At 41.8% G+C, this 16,530-nt stretch overlaps 1 protein-coding gene across 1 annotated transcript in view; it reads right to left on the bottom strand.

Annotated features, from left to right (window-relative positions):
- The window catches only part of mybpc2a (myosin binding protein Ca), a 50,720-nt gene that overhangs the window by 24,403 nt on the left and 9,787 nt on the right, over window positions 1-16,530 (bottom strand). The window contains exons 4-9 of the mRNA XM_083977754.1: window positions 14,369-14,486; window positions 14,072-14,120; window positions 9,101-9,157; window positions 8,840-9,009; window positions 7,054-7,186; window positions 3,743-3,867 (exon numbers count right to left, since the gene is read on the bottom strand). Of these exons, the coding sequence (XP_083833880.1) occupies window positions 3,743-3,867; window positions 7,054-7,186; window positions 8,840-9,009; window positions 9,101-9,157; window positions 14,072-14,120; window positions 14,369-14,486 (652 nt within the window). The remainder of the gene's footprint in view (window positions 1-3,742; window positions 3,868-7,053; window positions 7,187-8,839; window positions 9,010-9,100; window positions 9,158-14,071; window positions 14,121-14,368; window positions 14,487-16,530) is intronic.

Here is a 16,530-nt window from a genome sequence, read left to right as displayed (position 1 = left end):
GATTTGCTGGTGGGATTGGTTGCAAATCAGCCACAGTTTATACAAATACAAATACGAAATACTTTATAAATCCCCAAAGGGAAATTCATTTGTCTGTCAGCTCATCAACAAATTACAAAGCCTGATTGGCTATAGGTACGAAGGATCTTCTATATCTCTCCGTACTGCAGCCGCTGCTTTCTTGGTTTTTTCTTTTCTGCTTCTTCATGTGGAGTTAATGACCTGAAGAAATCTGTAATCAAAAGCTCACGAGGTGAGACACAGTGTCGAAAGTTATCGATCAGAATCAATCAGAACTGCATCAATTTGTCTATTTTATTGGACAAAATACTTGTTTTAATTATACGATACTGATTTCTTCCATATTTTTAACTTTAATTGATAGTTTTTTCCATGCAAACAATCGTTGTTTGGTTTTTGGTGCTAACTCCTCCTCTGTTGACGTCGGTGGGCAACACAATGAACAGGAAACACATAAAAAGTGTGCGACTGAATTTCAATAACAGCCCAATGTGCTCCTTGAGTCCTCATCAGTGCCACCGAACACACCTGTCTCACAGAGGTGGAGGGGACTTCCAAGTCTCCTGAGGTGACGGGAGTCACATTGTGTAACCACATGGCGTGATGCTTGATGCTCCGCCGGCCTCGGCTATTTGTCATCGTCAGCATCCGACGCCCCTCCGGACGTCTCACTCCTCACATCCAACCTCAGCTGGAGAGGCTGCACAGTCTGTGTCTGCAGGCCTCACACAGGTTTTATGAAATAAGCCGAGTGTTCGATGTAATTCATAAAAAGAAAAAAGAAAGAAAAAACTCCCTTTGGAGGAGACGCAACTAGAAAAGAGAGAGAAGTGGTTTGACCTGATCTGACCTGAATATCTGACATCATCGTTTCACACCTAAACAGCCTGTCAGACAAATAATACTTTGTAATCGCGTCTTTTGGGAAATTTTCCTTATTTGATTTCTCACTGAGCAGCAGCTAAGAAGATCAATAACCACCTCCTTTCATGTCTGTACATTCAAAATAGAGCTACAGCTCATCAAGTTTAGCTCCGGCACAAAGGTTGAGAACAGTGGGAACATCCAACCTGGCCCGTCCAATAGGTGACAAATACAGCCACTGTTCGTTCCCTCTCTCGGGCGCAGTGACTTCCTGTCGCCCTTCTGGCACCGCGAGGTTGGCAGATAACCAGAGGAGACTTCAGAAAGTCCCAGAGAGTCAGACAGACTGGAAAAACCAACACTACTTTTTTTGTACCCACATTTTAAAGGGATTAAAGAAACAAGTTAATAAATGAGATTTAGCGATTATTATAGGCAGGAAAATCGTTGTCCTGATGGTCACCCAGTGTTGAGGGGAGCAGTAAACGCGACTAAAATTGATGCAGGCAAACCGGAGTTGCACCATGGCTAGACGGCACTAGGGATAGCGACAACGCTAACCCATGGGGGCAATTCTTTCAACCACAACAAACACTCAAAAAACAATCAAATATCTATGGTACATGACTCAAATCCTTAGAGACATCACTGAACTCATATAGTGTACAGTATAAACCGGTATAAACAGTATAAACTTTGTGTATTTGCATAGTCACTCACCTCAGACAGCCGAACTCTGAAACATCCTGGAAAGACATTACTATCCGATCACAGAGCGCCTTCTCTCCGCCACAGAAACCAACACTTTTTCCTTGTTGTGACGATTACTTTACAAAAATAAACGGTCAAGCAGTGCAGTGGTAATGTCCATAATATCTCTGACCGTTTATTTTTGTAAAGAAATCATCACAACAAGGAAAAAGTGTTTGTTTCTGTGGTGGGGAGAGCAGGCGCTCTGCGATCGGATAGTAATGTCTTTCCAGGATGTTTCAGAGTTCGGCTATCTGAGGTGAGTGGCTACATGCAAAAACACGTTTATACTGTTTATACTGTTCACTATATGAGTTCAGTGGTGTGTCATAAGGATTTGAGTCATGTACCATAGATATTTGATTGTTTTTTGAGTGTTTGTTGCGGTTGAAAGAATTGCCCCCTTGGGTTAGCGTTGTCGCTATCCCTAGCGCCAGGTAGCCATGGTGTAACTCCGGTTTGCCTGCATCAATTTTAGTCGCGTTTACTGCTCCCCCCAACACTGGGTGACCATCAGGACAACGATTTAGGGGTCAAAAATGGCCGGGATTCTCCTTTAAGTCTCACTAAATGTGGTAACTTAGTCAACACTTCTCCTTTAAGAAACCTGAAGTATTTTATGCAGGAATGTAACATGTACATGCATCTACATGTGACAGTTGCTCCTCGTTGCACTTGGAGCTTTGTGAGTGTTTGACTCCACCGCGGTCGGGCCGAGGATCCCTTCATAGCAGAGCAGAGCAGCAGCCCGAGCTCTCGCCTAAGTACTTTACGTCCTGAGCAGTGTGACCGCTCGTTGTGACTGGCTGTCATTCTGCTGAACTCCTCGCTGCCCTCGCTGTGTCACCATGAATCAACAATAAAAGGTACTGATGTGGATGTTTGCAAACAGCAACGCCACTGATATTTCCATGGACGTAAACACTTACTCGTCCGAGCGTGCACACAGTACTGCAGCTGCACGGACTGCACGGACGCTAGCTGAGGTTGTCTGCAGCAGAAGAGCTTTACCCTCTCTCGCACGGCCTCTCTGATAATGTGGAAGCAGGATGGGCAGCAGCGAGCGTGCACAGTGTAAAGCATGGGATTAATATAGCAGCAGCAGACCCAATTACATCTATTAAAACCTCTCATACGCACTCAGAGAAAAGGACACAGAAGAGACCATCGAGATATAAAGCACCACAGTCGGATGAATACATCACATCAGTGGACACGTGACCTGTGTGGTGAGAAGTTCGATTACCTCATCTCGTCTCCGTCTAACACGTCATATAAATCAGTATAACCTATAATATAACATGTCACTTCCTGAGGTTCACCTGTGCAACAGCTTTATTCCATCATCAACATGTTCAGGTTGTGTTGTCATTGTCAGAGAGGTGGTAATTCTACTCTGTGTTTATTACTGAGGCTGCAGTGAGTGGTGCTGCTGGTTGTGCACTGGTTTGCATTATGTTGAAAAGTGCTGCTAACATTTTACCCCCTTCAATGATGTTAATGTAGGGAGGAAACATTTGCAACACCAGTGGATATAATGCACCTGCTACGACCTCAGTAATAAACATCAAGGAGAATTATCACCTTTGTGACAATGTCAGCGAAAACTGAAACTGTATCGGCTTCATTAAAGTAGAATTTATAGCTGTTGTATTGTGTTGCATTAGATTGCACAGGTGTGGACACTCAGTAGATATATACTCAGGCTTCTTTGTAAAAAAAACAAAACAAGTGTCCTTCAAGAACACACATCTCAGTCAGACTCTGATAAATAAATGTGACAGCACATTAAGACGTACGGCGCCAGCACAATGATACATGACAATAAACAAAACAAATATTTCACACGCCACGCGGCCATTAAAAATGAGTGAGCAGACAACAGAGCGCAGCGTGCGACCGTGTGGCACAAAAGCACTGGAATAAACAGAGATGACAAACACACAGGCACAAGAGAGGAGCAGAGCTGTCAAACCTCTCAACGCTCAAATGACAACAATGTTTTCTAAAAGCGAGCAGAGAAAGAGAAGAAGGAGAAGGAGAAGGAGAAGGAAGAGAAGAAGGAGAAGCCTCCCCGCTCCCTCCTGAAAGACAATGACTCATATACCTTTGACAAAAACCTCCGTGAAGCTTTTCTCCTCCCCAACCACGCACTCGTACGCTGCGTCATCCGAAAGGTTGCACTTGTTGATAGTGAGTGTCCGCTTGTTGCCCACGCTCTCAAACACATACCTAGACGCAAACACACACAGACACACACACACACACACAAGGGATGACGGGGGAAGATTATACGAGAAGGAAGAAGACGAAGACGAAGAAGGAGAAGACCACAACGAGGAGAGAGAGGGAGAGACAAAAGGAAGAGAGAATGAAAAACTGCTTTCAGCAAATCCGAGACACAATCAGACTCAGACAGTGAGAGTGAGTCACAATTACAAGACAAAGAATCCACGCATTCATGTAGAGACCTTCAAAACTACACACACACACACACTCACACACACACACACACACACACACACACACACACACACACACACACACACACACACACACACACACACACACACTCAGTGCTCCCACTAACATACATTTGGGCTGTTGTGCAAACACGGTGACAAACATCAAAGGGGCTACATACAGCGATGCCTCAGCCTCAGTCTCATCGCACGTAATAGGAGGTAGTCATGGGAAAGATTCCCATGGTTACGAGCTGCAAGCGTTTACATCATCAGACGACTCAAGGTGACAATAGACGGGATGAGTAGTTACCGACTGTCTGAGCTGCTGCGGCTGCTGAGGCATCGCAGTTGTTCACGATGACAATAGCTTCAGAGATTAGCATTTAGTTACTGTTAATGAATGATGTCAGCTGCTGGGGGGCGGCCATGTTTTATGTTTTATATAAAAGACCCAACGGTTTAGACTTTAGCCTTTGTAGGATGCTTCTTTTGTGTGTTTTTTTGGGTGTTTTATGGCTTTATTTTATGTTTTCTTTCTTATATTTCCTTTGTTAAGCATTTTGTGACTTCAATGCTCCCGGAAAGTGCTAAAGCCTATGTATAAAGTTACTTACTTCAGGTATTCGTAGAAGCTTATACAGTAGGAAACCTTGTGCTGCTAACAGAGATGTCTAATAAGCTATTTAACTAGGTGAGTTTCCATCAAACTGTTTACTGTAATGCACGTTGTTAATTTCCGCCTAAAATAGTAGTAGATTCATCCCAGAAAAATATTGTCTCAAGTGTAAAAAGTTGGCGAATTATTGAAACCGAAATACCTGCTTAATATGACTTATAATGAATTAACAGTGTTGGACGTACAGTAGAGCATGTGACGTAAATGTCCCATTAAGAGACAAAAAGTGGAGGCAGATAAAAAATAGTTACTAAATTCACACATGAAACAAACAGAACTTCAATTTTTCCATCAATTTTCAATACATCTTTGCACCTTTTTGAATCGGACTGCCACTGTTAATCCTGATCAATTTTGACCTCATCATATTTGTGTAACAGTAGTAGATGAAAACCTGCGTTAATTCACATTTTCTTTTGCTGATTTTATCAAAATAACGTAATTTTAATGGCGACCCACTGATTTCTAGTAGAAATGGGACAGATTTGTTTCATTTTCAAACTTGTAGTTTATGTTTGTGCAGTCGAGCTCTCCGAGAGCTGTAGCTGTCAACAGACTTGATGTGTAGAATGAGTAGAGTCCCTTGAAAGTAATAATCCACAATATTTACATAGTTTGTATAGGTATCAAACCAGTCCCCAGTCAGTTGTGCTGTTTAATTAGCTCATTATTTCTTTGTCACACTGAACATCTTGGTAAACATCACCTGGGACTGTGAACATCAAAATATAAGATGGCACAATCAAAAGAAAAAAATATCCATTAGACTGTGTTTGCTTTTAATTTACCTCAATTTGTGTTAAAATAACTTTTCATTTAAACTCTACAGCCGAGTAGACGATGAAACACTACGAGTCTGGAGTTGTCCTGATGAAGGTTTTTACTCTCTTCCAGGTTTTTCTCTCAGGAACAAGCAAACTTAAATGATCTGTACGAGAACAGACAACTCAGTCTTAAGAAATCAATTTTTGTTTTTATCCTACTAAGTACGACCTGGTTCCCACTAAAAGATGACAATAGAAAACAGAATGAAACTCATTTACTATGTACACAGGACACAAATCCACTTTGATTCTCTCAGTCTGCTATACGATGGATAGTTCAACACTAAGTGGTGAAATACTAGAGCTTAAGTGGCTGTAGTAAAAATATTTGCTTCTAATTTAATCATAATTTTCAGGACCCTATGTGTAGTTTATCATCCTAAATGTACACACAGCCAGCGGTGGTTTGTTGAAATGAAACAAAGCAGACCAGGACTGCATGAGGACGTCCCTTTAGGAGAGGAAATCCTAATACGACCGGCTCTAAGTCTGAATCCTCAAACATTTGATTTGTTGGAGTTTGATGATTCGCAGCCTGGGAGAAGCTCCAGAGAGACTCTGTTCAGGGCAACGAGTCCCCGTCCCACTGTAACTGTCTCAATCTGCACAGGAAGAAAACCGCCTGCCTCTCAATGAACAGCATAGAGCTATTCAATATGGACGATGGTGGAGTCCAGGGTCTGGTGATCCGGTAAGATTAGCTCGCTCAACCTTTAATTGTCAGTGCAAGCTATTTTTAGAACGGCGGAGCAGAGCTACGCTACGGAGGCTAATGGGATAAAAAAAGATCTAAAAATAGCTTGCACCAACAATTAAAGGTAACGAACCTACTGCTAAAACTAAAGGGGTTATGGTAATGGGCCAATTTGCCAAAATGTTGAACTACAGTTACCCCTTTAAAATGAAACATTCAAGTTGTGCTTACCGGAAAGTTAGCAATGTAATCAAAGCATCAGGTCAGTAAGGCACTTTTTTTTTAGCAGCCATTAGCAACTGAGAACTGATACTAGGTTTTGTTTCAGATGTAAAATTTTGATTTAAAGTCCTACTAATATTTGTAGCTAAGCTAATGTGTGAGTGTCAGTATTCAGTATTTTGTTGCGTTTCAGTGAGTTATAATGAACACCATTTCCCATAAGTCCTTGACTTTTGCAGTCTATTTGAATTTATTTAAAAATACAACTTTTTCTTTTCATAAATTTGCATTTTTTGCTGACACATTTGGGTTAATGGCTTTATAATGTGGTATTATGTAAATGTTGTATTTACAGACTAAAATTGCCAAGTGGCCAAAAAGTTAATTAATGGAGGTTTTTAATTTCACATTGAGGCTCACAGGCAGCTACGTTTGGGAATGGGACTGGTTTATGCTACCACATGTTTCAACACACACACACACACACACAGAGAGAGAGAGAAGAGTGCATTTCCACAATAGTCGTAATTGGCTCACTTGGCTGACGGTTTGATTTCCTGTCCGTTTTTGAGCCACTTGACTTGGGCGTTGGGGTCGGCCACCTCCACGGAGACCTGGATCCTCTTGCCCTTGTCCACGGAGTAGGCTGAATCCAGCTTCCTGAGGAAAGCTGACAATAAAACATCCTGTTAGTACAGTTCACCCTCCGCTTTTATAGCCAAATAATCCATAAGTGCCGACAGACAGCAGGCGTATGCTAGCACACGTCCCACCTGTCGTCTCGGCTCTGTGACTCGTCTCCCCCCCGAGGCCTTTAAACACTGCTGGTATTTACAACCTGCTGCATTACAGAGCTCCCCTTCTCCTTCTCCTTCTCCTGCTGCCTCGCTCTCAGTGCAGTTTCTGCTTTTTTTCTTTTTTGGCTCATAACCCCAATCATCGTTCCTCACCATCACTCTTCTTGGGCTCCACCTTCTTCATCTTCTTCAGCCTCTTCAGCATGCCCCTCAGGTCTGTGATGCCGTACTCGAAGGCGATCTTCTCGTAGTATTATTATAGTATAATAACTATTTTAACAATTTAAGTTTTTACACCAATTTGTTCCTTGCTTTTAGCCAACTGCTTCAAACATTACTAAACATTACAACCACTGAGCTGTACCTTTAGCTTGCTAGTAGCCTAATAACAACCATTTGTTCACTGTTAAAAAATATTCATCCATACTTTCAGTCGAATCCATTGTTTCTAACTACCTTTTCAATGATCAATCCCTTTCTTAAAGCAGAAGTGAGTGATATATTTGTGTTAATATAAGTCTTAAATAGTTATATCTTCCGACAGCAATCACTTACATAGAGTGTTTGGACTGAAACACGGGTCTGTCAGTCACTCTGCTCTGCTCTGAGCCGAAGAGAAAACATTTATCGTATCCTACAGTTTTTATCCAATGAGGAGAGAGAACGGCATGCAGGGCTGTGTGTGCAGCCAAGGAACGCCGTGAATGTGGTGACGTAGCGACGAGGACTGTTATGGTGCGTTCAAGGAAACTCGTATTTTTCCGACCGTGAAGTGGTACCAGTTCGATCTGGTACGAGTTCACCGGTCGGAAGTTACGAGTGGCCGTTATAGTGACTTTCACCGGTAAAACAGGTCGGAAAAACACGAGTGGGTTGCCTGGAACGCTACAAAGTCGTAAGTTGTGACTTGAAGCTGTAATTTACGGTTTCAAAAGCCTGCCTGGAACGCAGCATTAGCGAAAACGACCGGATCACTCACTTCTGCTTTAACATTTTCAACGGTTTATTCGTCAGTAAGACTAACAACAACATAGGCCTATCGGTAACTAATTTTCCTTTCTTTCAGCTTAGTGTTGGCTAACCAGTATTGATTAGGCCTACAGTACATTAGCTAACAATTTCAACAGTGTGTTAGTTTAGTTCAAAAATGTAGTTGTAATCTTTTGCTAGCTAAGTCATCTGAACACTTAGCTGCCTCTTTCAACAATTTATTGTTACTTTTATCTAACTATTGAAACCATTTATCCGTCTCTTTTAGTTAACTTAAGTCTCAAGCTAACTATTTCAACAGTTTGTTATTTTTAGCGAACTGTTATCCTGACTTTAAGCTTCATATGTATACTCAGTTACTTTTAGCTAACAATTTCAACATTACATCCATCATATATCCAACATATAGGCTATCTTTTTTAGCTACTCTATGTGGATATATTGAATTCTCCTTCTCCTGCCGCCTCACTCTCAGTCTCACTCTCACTCTGCTTTTTTTTTTTTTTTGGCTCGTAACCCCAATCATCGTTCCTCACCATCACTCTTCTTGGGCTCCACCTTCTTCATCTTCTTCAGCCTCTTCAGCAGGCCCCTCAGGTCTGTGATGCCGTACTCGAAGGCGATCTTCTCGTAGTCGCAGGGCTTCGCATCCTTTAAGATTTCCCACACGTCCACCTCCTCTTTGGGCCCCTCTTCTTTCTTCTGCCTGATCGTGAATCAATCGATAATTGTGAATTAAAGCAAATTAAAGACAGGTTCTTTTTAGGAATGCATGGTGGATCTTTGAAAACCTTTACCTCTTCTTGAGCAGCGCGCTGAAGTCGAGATCACCAGCATCCTCACCTGCATCTCCACTGGGGTTAAAATAAAAGAGATTTTTTTTTTTGGGGGGGGGGGGGGGGGGGGGATTATCACAGCATGTTCATAAAAAAAAAAAAACCTGTGCTATTTACAAAGCTGGTGAATTGGATAGCGAAGAAAACAGCATTAGTAATATTCACTAACAAATCCACTTTTCTTCCACATTACACAGACCCATAAATAGACACAGAAATTACAAGACAATTATAATCCCAACAAAGACAAACACCAGCACAGAGTGGACCTCTAATGAATTAGAGCTTACCATTTTTTCGTCCTGTGTTCAGATAGACGCAAAAATAGGACGTGTGAGAACATAAAAGCACAGCATTTGACGAGGATTACGAGTTACCATCATGTCCTAAATTCAAGTGACAGAAATCACAGTAGACAAGCCACAGACATGGCAGAAAAATAAGCCCATCAGGAACATTGCATACAGTAAAACACAGAAACACAGTCGGTACATATCACAGGAAGTGAAATACATTTTTTTTTTAAAAGCATTCAAATATGTGAGAAATGAGATGCAAAGTAAAAACAGTCCAACTACTGTAAAGATGATGTTAAATGTGTATCAGTGAATGGATGTGCACATTCAAGGTTCAGGAAATGAGAGGATATTATGTGGAGAGCTATACACACAGAGGGAGGAAATGTGCTTCAGTATGGTTGTGTTTCACTCCATAAACCCTTTATTACTCCTCACGTGCACATTTGCAAGTGATAGGGGGAAAAAAAAAAATCCACGTGGTCTCGAGTCATCAGTCACCCTCTTGTACTCAACAAGGTGACAAGTTCTATATGTGGCACACGCCAATAAATGTCTACAGGCGCGGTGAGTGCTTGTTGGTTTCCCCGCTGCGAGCACTTTTGGCAGCTGCTTTTACAGTATGGAGTGGAGTGGAGTGGAGTGTTTTTTTTTTTTTCTTTCCCCGGCCGTGGTCGTGGCCCATTGAACCCCATCGCGAAGCAAGATAAACGCCGATAAATTCAAAGCCATTCGGAGTGATCATGTTTGTCCTATGGATGAGCGGTTCATCCGAGGATAACATCCATCCATGTTATCCTTGCCACCCCCCTCCTCTTCCCCCCCCCCCCCCCCCCCCCCCCCCCCGAAGGGAGTAAATTCTCCCGGGGTGGTAATGCCCTTGTTCACAGGGGCACACGTGATCATAAAATGGTTGGGTGAGCATGAAAACAGTGTTAGTCATGTACTGCGGCCAATAACAGTTGCTAGAGCTCAACCCACTTCAGCACTTTTTTTTTCAGAGACTGACATCAAACACCACGTTATCAAATAAAGATGTTGCAGGAAGAGAGGGAGGAAGAGTGATGCAAGATGGATTTGTTGTTACTTTTGCTGAAGGGAAACTGAGGGGAAAATGAAAAATGAAGATGAGGATCAGGGGGATTAAATGCTTATATATATTACTGTCACAAACGGTTCATGTGTAAAATGCACCGACCTTTCTCATGCTGCAGCAGCTGCAACTGTAATTGCCTAAATAAATATACAGTTGATGCTGCATGAGGCACAAACTATGTAAATGCAAAACCTTGCCCTCTACCGAGTCTCCAAGTGTCAGGGAGGCAAATTTGAAAAGTACAGAACTGAGGCTGAAATGTTTCGACAGCAGGTGTTCAACCTTTCTCGACTCAAATTGGAAGAAAAAATAAAAAATAAAATTGCACATGACGCCAGGTTCACCTTGCCAAGTCTCTATTTCAGTTTCAGTTGTCTACACATTGACTCCACATGATAATCACTTGGTGTTTCCTTTATTTTCGGCATTCATCGTCTGTGTGTAACCTTGTCAGGACGTACGTACACGGTGTAGATGCTGTACGTTTTCTGACATCCATGCAAACACACACATATGGTGTTGCCTCAAGAATAAAAACATAGGCTACCGGCAGGGCATAAAATGAATGCAAGCTCCCACACCATGTGAGAAACTGAAAGGCTTTCCACAGAGTGTTTTCTGTTTCCCTTTGAAGCCTGTTCAACCGGCCAACCAGTCAGTGGAACGTCAAACATGAAGGAGGGGGGAAAAAATAGCCTAATATGCTGTGGGCATAAGATGGAACTCGGGCTATTTCAGACATGAAACATACATTAGAGTGGAAAAACGAACGAAAACTCTAGAGAAACTGAGTGAACAGCAGTGAGTATACAAAGCAAATGGTTCCCAACTTCTGTGTCTGTATTTTATTCATTTTATTTATCCATGAATTTGAGCTTTTAATAGCCTAATTTATCTGTTATCTTACTATTTCAACAATCTTTAAGCCTAGTTTTATCTAACTGTCACCTGTAGCACATCATTGTCCATTGCTTTTTGCTATCTATACTTATTCAATCATTTGTCCCTCACTGATTCCACCAATCTGTTACTTTAAGCTGCTTATTTAAACCATTTGTCCATCAGTTTTAGCCAGTTGTCCATTATTTCTAGCTAAGTGTTTTACAACCCTTTATTTAATAACTGGTTTAACAATTTAAGTTTTTTACACCAATTTTTTCCTTGCTTTTAGCCAACTGCTTCAAACATTACTAACCATTACAACCATTGAGCTGTAGGCTACTTCTAGCGCGCTAATTACAACCATTTGTCGCTTACTTTTCACTGATTCAAATATTCATCTGCACTTTCAGCCGAATCCAATGTTTCTACCTACCTTACCTTTTCTATTATGAATCCTTTTCTTAACATTTTCAACGGTTTATTCGTCAGTAAGACTAACGACAACATAGGCCTATATCTGTTGCTTTTAGCAAACTATTACAACCAATTTTCTGTTCTTTCAGCTTAGTGTTGGCTAACCTGTATTGATTACATTAGCTAACAATTTCAACAGTGTGTTACTTTTAGCTGTCTAGTTCAAAAATGTGGTTGCAATTTTTTGCTAGCTAAGTAATCGGAACATTTAGCCACCTATTTCATCAATTTATTGTTACTTTTATCTAACTATTGAAACCATTTATCTGTCTCTTTTAGTTAACTTAAGCGAACTATTTCAACAGTTTGTTATTTTTAGCGAGCATCCTGACTTTAAGCTGCATATGTATACTCAGATACTTTTAGCTCACAATTTCAACATTATATCCATCATATATCCAACATATAAGCAACTATCTTTTTTAACTACTCTATATGTGGATATATTGAATTCATATGATATCAATCAACATAATCATATAAAATAATAATCAGATATTTCATTACATTAGTAGGACAGGTTTCACAAACCCCTAGTTTCCAGTCACTATACTAAAACATGGTACCATCTAGACCACATGTATTTAGTTGTGCTGCTGTAATACATGTACGTATAGAGAAACACGCAGATGAGGATCACATTGGATTCTCCATACTTACCTTCCAGAGGCTGAGCTGCATGATTGCAAAACAAGGTGTTTAAACACTTCCCATTATCTCTCCAGAAGCATATATAGCCTGTATAGGAGTTTTAACCAACTTTTCACTTTTCATTTTAATCACACACGAACCTGTTCCTCTCTCGCCCTCATATCAGCGTTCTGCAAATAAGCACCCTGACATCTTGTCTAAAGCACAATATGATGCTGTCTTTCTGCATGTTGTGTTTCTCATCTTACCGCTGCCTTTCGGCTCGAGCTCTAATGAGGAAAGGAAATTATATTTTTAAACACAAATTACAAATGTGGAGACTCAAGGTGTCAGTGCGAACGTGTCGGCTGACTTACGATCACACAGCATACATATATACAGTATACAGGCTGAGAAAAAGCAAGGAAGCAAGGTGAAAGAAAAGCTACAAAGTTACATAGACAGATTTCATGCAGCCAGAAGCACAGACAGAAATAGTGTGGGAAAAACATATATATATGTATACGTCCCTTCAGGGATTGTCACCGAGATGTGACGAAATACAACGCTTAAAGGGATAGTTCAACATTTTTGAAAATTGGCCCATCGCCATGATCCCCCTATGTAGGGTTAGGGGGTTAGGGTTAGGGTTACCCTAACCCTAACCCTAACCCTAAGAATACCGAGCGGCGCAGCTACACTACGGAGGCTAATGGAATTTCTTGGTTTTGCTCATCAAACTCAGCAAATACACAACCAAAAAACTCAAAAACGCTGTGGTGGACAAGTTGTGACCTGCACATTCACCACGCTATGAGATAATAGCGGAAAGTTGCGAGATGGAGTTGTTTTAGAGGCAAAGTCGGACTTTACACTCTAGACGGCTGCTCGGCGGAGTGATTTCAAAAGCGCCTGTTTACTGCAGATACGTCCGTATACTACGGCACTGGCTGAGGTGCGCACACTGTGTCCCTCCGACCAGTGGTTCACTGAAGAAAGTAGTTCCGAGTATTTGCTTCACTTCTCTTAACTTTCCGCTATTATCTCATAGCGTGGTGAATGTGTAGGTCACAACTTGTCCACCACAGCGTTTTTGAGTTTTTTGGTTGTGTATTTGCTGAGTTTGATGAGCAAAACCAAGAAATTCCATTAGCCTCCGTAGTGTAGCTGCGCCGCTCGGTATTCTTCTCCCCCGATCTAAAAGCAGCTTGGACCAACAATTAAAGGTAACGAACCTACTGCTATTACTAGGGGGATCATGGCGATGGGCCAATTTTCAAAAATGTTGAACTATCCCTTTAACCACAAGTGACTTCAGGTGAAGCAAAACAGCGAGGTGGCAGATGCACTGAGACGTGACACAAAGAGTAAAGATGGCAGACAGACAGACTGACTCACACAGAGTCCACTACGACTATAGAGATAGAGATAGAGAGACTCTGTGAGACTGACAGATGCCCCAGAGGCAGCGATCTACAGAGAGGGGGGCGTACGGGAGAGACAATGTGATGGGTGACACGTTGAGGAGACCATCGCACAAACACTGACACTCACGATCGCTTAAACGCCTCCAAGATGTTGTCCTGCTGCTCCTCTTGTACGGCTGAAAACCACACAGAAGGAAGAGGAAGACAGGTGAGAGCCGGGCCGGGTTAATTCATTACACACTGGGCTCGAGCAGCAGAGGAATAATGGACTGATGACCTCGCCGGGCCACTAAATGATAAGACCTAATGTGTATCGCACTCACTGAGTTATTGGCTGACAAAGCCGGTTACATAGTAATGGTGGAAACGCTGAATGGAAGATGACAATAATGTGATTAAGTGTCCGTCTCGGGACGCCTCCTACCCTGCACGGCGACGTCGAATGTGCAGCTGTCGCACTTGTCTTTGGAGGTGACCTCGCAGCGGTAGCCACCTGCGTCTCCGTCCACCACTTTGATGATGCTCATCTCGTAAGTGTAGATCTGACAGGAAGAGAGGGGGGGGGGGGTGATACGCTGGCAACACACACAATTAAATGATAACCCATTCTCTCACATATGCAGTACGTGCTGAGTGACGAACACACACACACACAGAGTAGCCTATGACGGTTTGCTGATAAAGCCATAAGGCCGATACAGCTCAGTCAGCTGGACGTGTGCAGTGCAGCTTTTATCATCTATTCTGCACAGAATACAACACAAAAGCAACAACATTTCTACATTTTCCAGGAATGTGTTTTTTTTTATTTTTTTTATTTGCAATTCAGCAAAATGCAAAATGTTCCTGTCCGTTCTGGGTTTTTATTAAACACAGGGTGGAAGGGGCAGAAATGTGAAATCAAATGAAGACGGAATACGTTATGATGTAAAGTGCAGTGAAGCTCCTGAAGTCTCACAAATGTATTTAAAAGTTGAGAGTGTGTGTATATGTGTGTGCACTCACAAACACACACACACTAAAGCAGAACAAAGTGGTTGCAAAGAGAGAGAGCCGAGTTTGAGCTCCCACTTTCTGTGTCTGAGAAAAGTGGCATCGCAAAATCAATTATTTTGTTTGTGAGTCTCATTTGTTGAACAGTTCATATTATATTAGTTGTCTTGGAAAGTCCTTTTTCTTTATTGATTCCCATTTTCGTTTTTCATTTTGCTTTAATTCTTCACAGGCACACGCAAATGTGTTTATTATTAGCAGTATTAGAATTCCCTATAGGTTTTAATGAAGAACCCTAATGTGCCGTGGTGTGAACGTGGTTTCAGAGGCTTTTTCTTATATGCTCACAACAATAACCCTGAACATTTTTGTAATATAATCAAATGGAAATGTGCTGGAGAGTTGAATGTTGTTTGTTTAGTGCCGACGCCTCACAGCAGGAAGGTTCTGGGTTCGATCCCCAGGGTCTTTCTATGTGGAGTTTGATATCTTCTCCCTGCGCCTCTGCTCCAGCTTCCTACTGTACATTATGTTAATTTGCTATTCTAAAAGTGCCCATAGGTGTCAATGTAAGGTTGTTTGTATGTTACATTTGTTGTATTTTATGTGTATTTTGTCATACATGGGCCCCGGAAGAGGAGCTGCTGCATTACTGGAGGACTAGAGGAATAAATGAATGTGTCAGCGCTGTGATAGACTAGTGAACTGTCCAGGATGTCCCCCATGGCCCTGCATGGATATTATGGATGGACTGATTAAAAAACACATATTGGTTTTTGCCTAAGTCTTAAAACAAGTAAATCAGAGTCTGCAGCCATGCTTACAGCTCTATTAGGCTCTATTTGGGCACAGTGGTTCATATTACTAACATTATGACCACAGGTAAAGGAGGAAATTAAAGTTTTGGAGAAAATGTAAAACTTTGGCTGAGATCAGAAGTCTAATTATCACCTGTGTTTCATTTATTCTCATGGGAACTTCAGTTTCTCTTGGAAAAATCACTGTTAATGTGTCTGTCAATGCCTTTAAAGGGGAACTATGCAAGTGTTACTAACCCTCCTCTCGTCCATGTGCATTTGTTTTCAACGAAGGCAGGTGAGAAATCAATCCATGGAGCGGTGGATAACGTTATTTATCGTATACGATGTTACGACATGTATATTTGCAGGTTCTGCAGGTTCCCCCCGTTAACACTGAATTTGGAAAGTCCAGTTTTTCTTACTGTGCACCTGCAACCTGCAAAACCATCTGAAACTTACCACACCATTAAAGCAGAAGTAAGCGATCCGGTCGTTTTGGCTAACTTTTTGTCAGCCGATGGAGTTAGCAGCCCCCGCCCTCATCATGGATCTATTGGTCCTCGTCCCTACGTCACCACATTCACGCGCATCCCTTGGCTGCACACACAGCCCTTCATGCCGTTCTCTCTCCTCATTGGATAAAGCTTGTAGGATACAAGGAAGTATACAAGAAGTTTTCTCCTCGGCTTACAGCAGAGCAGAGTGACTGACAGACCTGTGTTTCGGACCAAACACTCTATGTAAGTGATTGCTGTCGGAAGATATAACTATTTAAGACTTATATTAACACAAA

Source organism: Trachurus trachurus (assembly GCF_905171665.1).
Source record: "Trachurus trachurus genome assembly, chromosome: 8".
Taxonomy (NCBI): Eukaryota; Metazoa; Chordata; class Actinopteri; order Carangiformes; family Carangidae; genus Trachurus; species Trachurus trachurus.
The sequence above is the reverse complement of the archived record's forward strand: the minus strand, read 5'-3'. Positions and strand labels throughout refer to the sequence as shown.